General features: G+C 30.4%; 1 protein-coding gene across 1 annotated transcript in view; it reads right to left on the bottom strand.

Moving 5' to 3' along the window:
* The window catches only part of LOC106681091 (uncharacterized), a gene marked incomplete at its 5' end in the record, with an annotated part of 20,990 nt that overhangs the window by 6,023 nt on the left and 7,126 nt on the right, over window positions 1-7,841 (bottom strand). Inside the window, 7 exons of the mRNA XM_067045395.1 lie at window positions 310-469; window positions 1,955-2,143; window positions 3,573-3,770; window positions 4,544-4,705; window positions 5,700-5,893; window positions 6,061-6,285; window positions 7,344-7,609. Coding sequence (XP_066901496.1) covers window positions 310-469; window positions 1,955-2,143; window positions 3,573-3,770; window positions 4,544-4,705; window positions 5,700-5,893; window positions 6,061-6,285; window positions 7,344-7,609 — 1,394 coding nt within the window. The remainder of the gene's footprint in view (window positions 1-309; window positions 470-1,954; window positions 2,144-3,572; window positions 3,771-4,543; window positions 4,706-5,699; window positions 5,894-6,060; window positions 6,286-7,343; window positions 7,610-7,841) is intronic.

Here is a 7,841-nt window from a genome sequence, read left to right as displayed (position 1 = left end):
ACACATATGCCAGTGTTATATGTATATCTTTGTAAATTAGAAAATGAATTAATTCATTTCTTTATTAATATTGTTCTTACATATTATTATTATTATTGTGTTATTCCTTAATTATGTGGTATTATTATTCCTTTAGTATTTTATTAGATGTAACAGACTCTCTAAATATTGTATAAGCTTAGTGATTATTTGCTTTATATTTGTAGAAGATATTTTATTTAACAAATAAAGTTATTATCTAAGAAGTATTAAGGGTTTTTTATCCTTGAAAATAAAAAAATAAATAAATAATCATTTTAGCAATTGTACCTCTTGGATTTGTACAAACGCAGAAGGTTTTCCGACACACTCTAAACGTCCCCATCCTCCTTCATTCTGTGTCTCACAATCACTTCTGTTTCCTGCTCTGAGATTTGTCAATGTCAGTCTAACTCGTTCGCCTTTCTGAGCTTCAAATCGATACCTACAACTGAATTATAATTTATTATAGAATATTCTGTTTAAATTATATTCTACTATAAATTATAATCTATTTTATTTATTTTTTTCATTGGAGCGACAGACCGCAGAGGTCCAAAGCCTTGCGCGATGTACTTAAAAAATACATCACGCGTTTCCTGACGTGATTTTCATAGGGTGGGTCTGTCACTTCCATACCTATTTTTGTGAGTGCCAACCATTGGCTGACGGGCCTCACAAATGCCCAGGCAGATTGTGAGTGAGTATTGCAAATTATAATTTATATAACTAATTTATTAATTTTTCAATATGATCTAAGTCATAAATTAATGAGACAGTTTATTTTGTTCTGGGTCCTCTAATGAATGCATTTATCATACATTGTATCAGGCCATCTCATGTATTTGAAAAATACACGAGCACATATATTTGAAAGATAAAAATTACTTTTCTTATTATGTTTTTTTACAATTTAATATTCTTGTATGATAATTGGCAGTTGTTATTGTCCATGAAATTTTTTCTAAATATTCAACTAAGTTTAATAATTATAATCAATTATAATTCATTGAATACTAATTGCCAAGAATGAATATAAGACTAGGTGTTAAATTAGTATGAAATACAAGCTATAACATGATGAAACGGGATAAGTCTTAAAATATTAAAAACAAGATAAGTCATAATGGCTAAAGATTGAACAGTTAAAGCAGTATTTATTGAAATGTTAAAATAATAAATGTTTAATAGTGCTGGAAATAAAAATAAAAAAGTTCATGGTCAGTAATTTTTATATTTAAGCAAAAAATTTTGAATACGCTGAGAATTTTTGTGGAAATTTCTTAATTATATTCACTTCTATGGATATAAAATGAAAAAATTGCTTTTTTTTTTTTTCATAAATCAAAGATATGTAAAAATAAGTTGTTAAATTGTTTTAATTTATTATAAGTGCAGGAACTTTTTATTTTTTCAACTTTCTGATTGATTTAATACATTCAAATATTAAAAATAAAACTGAAAAATGTGTTTTTTCTTTAATACCATATCATTAAAAGTAATAAGTAATAAATCACTGCCCTTAGAAACCTCTTCAATATTGGAAAATCATTTGGGTGGCAGTCCAATATATTATCACACCATTTATCATGCAACTCTATTGAGTGTTGAGAAATGTTTTTATTTAAGTTTTTTTCAAATAATTAATTGTAAGTATATCCTTAAGTCTAATTTATTAGAAAATAATTTGTAAGTTAAAACATTTACAAGAAATATATAACAGGTGATTAAAGATGACGGACTGATATAATTGTAGAACACATACATTTTTTCAAATGTAATAAAAAAAAGATAAAGTTGTAAAAGTCCTTACTTAAAAAGTTAAACTTAAAGTTTAAATAAAGGCAAAAGTTATGTGTTAAGTTGATTTTGCATAAAAGTTGGATTGTAATTTTGATCCCCGATTTGAGTAATTAATATTTGATTTTTTAAATACCTTATATTTTTTGAGCCTCCTCTTCCAAATAAAAATATTTCTCTGGGTGAAGCAAAATTTTGAGCTGTATATTGAATAGAGGGATGAATTTGGTGAGGGGTGAAGATGCGAGAACACTTGCCAGTTCCATATTGTTCTCCATCCTGATGGAAATCCACAAACTCGTAGAGAGCTTTAAAGGATACTCTCCTAAGAATGTAACAAAAATAAATTAGCTATAGATTTATTATGACTAAAAATTAAACTTGAACCAACCTACTTATAGATGTAACATTTATTGAAAGCTTCAACCATGTTTATTATTGGTTAATCATAAATACAGTAGAAGTTCCCTCCTCACTCATCCTAGTCAAGATTGAGACATAGCTGGTTATTGCTACTGGTACAGGTAATAATGGGGGAACATATATGGTAAGTGGGCCTATTTGTCCTTTTTTTTGCTAACCCTAATAGAGACCAATGGAATAATTTTCGTAATGACTATTATTCATATACAATGAGCTGTAATGACTCTTATTAGTAATCGTAGCTCATTTCTGTTTTGGCTTAGCAGCCACTTAGTTCTAGAAGTAGAGGGTTTAGTTTTCTAGTATCTTAGCCTGTCTCAGCCCTGTACATTCGCTCCACTCCTTCCTTTCCATCTTCCACTTCCAATCAAGGACTTCTTTACACTGATGTCTTTGAGATACCTAGGAATGGTTCTGGCCCCTTGAAGGGTGCTCGGCCCCGAGTTCTAGCGAGCTGGTCAGCTTTCTTATTACTAGTGGTTCCCTTAGGTCTAGGGACCCACACTGACTTAAGCTTCTTTGAGTACATTGGTTATATATAATAGCTTTCTCCCACTCTGTCCTGGCTATGCAGGTACATAAATATTTATATTTCAGGGTTTAAGAATACATTTTATTATTATTATTTTTTTACTAAATTTGATTTATCATTTGAGAATAAATGTTAAATGAATTATGCATTTGTACATTGAAAAAAATGTAGCAGATAAAATTTATGCCAACACTAATACCCAACTTACCTCCAACTTTAGGCTAATTGGACAGACCATTTTTGTTGGTTCCAAATAAAACCTGTTAATGCATACATGAGCAAAAGCATACCTAACAAAATTGGTATGAACCAACTAGATATCAACCCATATAATCTCTGAAAATTACATTAACGGTTCGTTGGATTATGCCTAAATACAAATTTGATTATAGAAAGACATGGAACCAAATTTGTTTCTTGATGTCTAAAACATAAATAATAAAAAAAATAAATAAAAAATTTTGATTTTGAAGAAATAATTTTTTTGGTTTTCCTATTTCAAGAATATTGAAAAAAAATATCATATACAGTGGCATTTATGATAAGTCAATTTTATCAAAAAAATACATTAATATTCCATGAATAAACCAGCTCTAAATATTTAATTTCAGTTTCATACGACTTTTCATTTTTGAGCTAGGCAGTTAACACATACTCCATTTTGCTATACTTGGTTTTTCGATTCAGTGGACCTCCAAACATATGTTTTTGTTGAAGACAAAATTTTTCACAATCACAATAATTCCCCTTTCTATATACTCGTTAATAGGTAAGTGAAAGTAAACATATTAAATTATACCTCAACACAGTAGCTTCCACCATCTTCAGTTCCACAGTCGCTGAATCGCCAGAAGAGAGGAAGCTTTCAGATAGTGTACAGGGTCTCGAAAGGTTTGAAAGAAGTTGGTGATCACATGACCTTGGAATTTGTTGTTGGCAGTAACTGGCCAAAAGTTTTACTCCAGAATTCATCACTGTTTGTTGGTTTGTCTCTTTGCTAAAAACAGAATTCATTGGAAATGAGTGACTGTGCCTACTGATACCATGGGTTAAAATAATAAACATTTAATATTGTTTTTGGCTAGAATGTATGACACCTTTTAAAATTAATAGTATTATCATGATTATTTATCTATTTTTTTTTGTTACTGAAATACTGTTTTTTTAAAAATAATAATAATAATACAATCTGACACAATTAAGGTCAGTAAATGTTAGTGGTTAAAGTGTTACCATTCATACAGTATATACAGAAAAAAAAGCAAATGTTAACAACAGAATTCACAAAATAAAATTAATAATACAAAAAAATTACTAATGTAGTATGTATAAATATAATCCATAAAATAAAGACTTATTTAGTAATAACAAAATAATTTGTTAACAATATATGGAAAATTAAATTTAAGTGAAAATAAAATAAATATAAATTTGCACCTATATACAATATTTGCATTCAGCCTTGGGATCTCTGAACCAAGCTTTGCCACTCTAGTGAGTAAGGTAAAGCAAAGCGCCAAGAAAACCTAGCGTTTCTATTCCAGTTGCATCAATGGTTTTGAGTGGAGACTGAGTGAGAGTGCTATTTAACTATTTAAGAATATATTTTTGGGTGTTGTTGAATAACATATAATAATAATTTGTAAATACCTTATAAAAACAAAAAACATCATCAAGATGTACTTTATCTTTTAAGGAATATAGATTTTTTTGAGTTTAGTTAGTATTTAATTTAATATATAGAATTTAAATATTTAGATAAACTCATACCAGTTTTCTTTTGTGCAAGCTGGAGCAGTTTTAATCGTACCATCCCAAATATTGAGACTGGTTGAACAATCCACTTCTTTTTTTTCTGAATACTGAGGCTGCATTTCTTCATTTGGTGAGAGCCCAACATGGTATTTCAATATCGAAAGCCACACTCTATACCTGAGTACAATTCAATTATTATAAATTTTGTAAAAGAATCTTAGAAGATTAAATTATAATAAATATATTTTCATATTAGTTGAATTTAATCTGTTACTATTTCAAATATTATTAATCAATACCATCCTCAAGGACCATCATTTGGTTCTTGCACAATTTTAATCAAAAATATCTACCATGGTATTTCAGAAATGACTGATATCATGAAAAGCTAATGGAGCAAAGAAATGAGGCAGTGGACTAACCTCAAGCTCCTAGAGGAAGTAATCAAAAAAGAAAACTGAGCATGATATTACTATAAAGAACATAAACTTGAATGGAATCTATAAAATGCTTAGAAGTTCAGAGATGATTCACCAACACGTGGAAGAGATCAGTAATGAGAGAGGTGAACCAGTCAAGATTGTAATGAAGAGACGTGGAAAAATTTGGTGACTGATTGAGATTAGTCTTAAGAATTCATACTGGCCATTTGCTTCATTGGGAGCTAAAAAAGATTAGTACTACAACTCTACTAATTAAATCTGTATTGCTGCAAACCATGGGGTCAGGAGTGGAGTAATTTGTAAGGAAGTACTATTACTAGACCAATGGTTGTGTAAGGAGGTTATATGGCCAGAATCGCACTTGACTGCCAGAGTTTTACCCATTTAAGGATAACTACTTTATGAGAATGAGTGGGCCTTGCAGGGCTCCCGAACTCACAGGGTTGACTCACGGCTACAGTAAAACAGAAAATAATTATATGCCATAGCTGGATTCACACCTGGGTCCTTGGAGTTAATAGCACAATGCCTTACCAATGAACAACCCACTCCTTTACTACTAATATCCTCAAAGAAAAAGAAATATTACAGATGAGCAGGAAGATAATTTAAAGTAAAAGGTGTGGTTGAATAAAATTTTGGCTTATAACCAAGCCACTGGAGACCCCAAGTAGGGATTCCGTGCCTGTTACTCTCTAAAGGGTAAAAGTATTAAACAACAATAGTACCTGGGTGGTCTTGGATGTTGTTTAGGTGGTGCAGTGGTCCCTGGAACAGCTCCCCAAAAATGATAAAGGCACGTTGTATTAGGAGGTAATGAGTTTCTTGGACTCTCCAGAACACCATGACCTGTACCTGAGAGCCAGAATTCACATTTCTTGTTCCTTGTGTACAATGGTTCTTCACGATCAACAAATTCTACCTGAAACCAGATCATCATGTCTGACAATATAGTGGGATCATTAAATAAAAAAATTAATTAATAACCAATATTTATAACATGTTGAGAAGATGATATAATTATTATGGGAATATTTAATTTTCTTTATGAAAAAATAAGTTTTTTTCCACAAAACTGGGTATACTTACAGCTACTTTAAGCTGGAAACCATGGAGGGGCTGAGGGACAGTAGCGGGATAAAGGAAGGTGCCATAGGGCGAGGTGGAAAATTCAACAAGTAGTTCAGGACCTGAAGACACAGCCCTTGGAACAGAGGCTCCACCACCACAGAAGCGAAGGAGGACAGGGTCCCTTGTTGTGTAACCGTCGTATACAGTTACATAATCCTGGACTTCATCACACTCCTCCCACACCTGTTGGGAAGGAGCAATTTTGTAATTTTATTAAATAGATTTATTTTGAGTTAATGATCTATAATGAACACTAAAATTTGTTTATTTTTGACAGTATCTACCTACATGTTATCTGTCATTAGTAAAATAAGTAAAACTTTATTTATTAGTGCCAACGTTACGGCCAGAATTTCAGGCCTTCATCAAGGTTAAGAAAAAAAATCAGGATAACAAATATAATGATTAAATGAAATTACAGAAAAACAAGAAACATAAGAAGATAGTAGATAATATAGATATATAAGCAGTAATGAAGAAAATTCTCAGTATAATATTATAAGAATATTAATATTAAAATTAAGAATGAAAAAAAGAAAATAATATATATGAAAATCAACTAAATAAATACATGAACAAAATTGTAAATTATTTAGAATTGAAGTAATTTAAAAAATATAAAGAAAAATGTATATGTGATTAATTAAATATGGAAGTAGAAAAACAAGATTAAAGAATATCTATAAAAATAATTTTTAATAATAATATTAAAGGAAATCTAATTGGTATCTTGTTTTTGTTCTTCTTGCTTTATTTCCGGCTAAAACGTTTGGCTCTGATGAATGCAATATATTTTTATTTATTTGTGTTGTTCACTGACCGTACTCCAAACCATCTTCTCCTCAAATAAAAAAAAAAGTTGTATTACTGTATTCAATATTTATGCTTCATTCTGTTAGGTATTTTATATTTTACTTTAATTTATGCTGTTTATTTTTATGGACTTTTCACAATATTTTTGATGCCATCTTATAATCCTATCATATGGTAGTTTATAATATATTTTATGTAGCCTTATAGTGACACCCTGTTTACAATATTTAATAGTTTTTTATATCTCGTTTTAGTCCTGATGAAGCTTTGCAAATTTTCGCAAAACGTTGTTATATAATAAATAGTTTTTGTACTATTCTGAGGTAACTTTTTTACTGCTGCCTTGACCATCCTTCATTAATTACACAAGGTCAAATAGTAATATTCTAATATAATAAATAATGTCGGACTCAAATAACAGTAATGACCTTCAAACTCTTATAGTGACTGTTTGATGATTGAGTAGGAGCGATATACAGAGCACTCTGACTCCTAATGTTAACCAGCTGGCCTTCAGGCTGATACACTGAGATGAGAGCATGCTTGCCACGAGGTATGGTCTGTTGGCGGACTGCGTAGTAACAGGTCATGTTTCTGGGATACACTCCGGGGAAGTTGGGGCTTTGGAGGCGGCAGTCTTTCCTGTCACAGTCGCTGAACATTCTGGAGCAATAGGTCATTCCTATTCTGTTCCCTGAAGCAAAAGGATAATCAAATGAATGGGTCATTCCAAAAGTTCAGAATTAGAAGGAATATAATAAAATAATATTCTAAATTTATTCTGAGAGATGTCCTTTCAGAATAATATAATGGGCATTGAAAATGGGCTTTAGTGCCTTAGAATAAAATTAAAAAACTAAAAATATATATATAACTATAAAGTATCAAGTAAAGACTTATTTAATAATAACAAAATAATTTATTAA

Source organism: Halyomorpha halys, unplaced genomic scaffold (genome assembly GCF_000696795.3).
Source record: "Halyomorpha halys isolate HHAL.00 unplaced genomic scaffold, Hhal_1.1 Scaffold308.1, whole genome shotgun sequence".
Lineage (NCBI taxonomy): Eukaryota > Metazoa > Arthropoda > Insecta > Hemiptera > Pentatomidae > Halyomorpha > Halyomorpha halys.
This window is presented reverse-complemented; position numbering and strand designations above follow the sequence as displayed.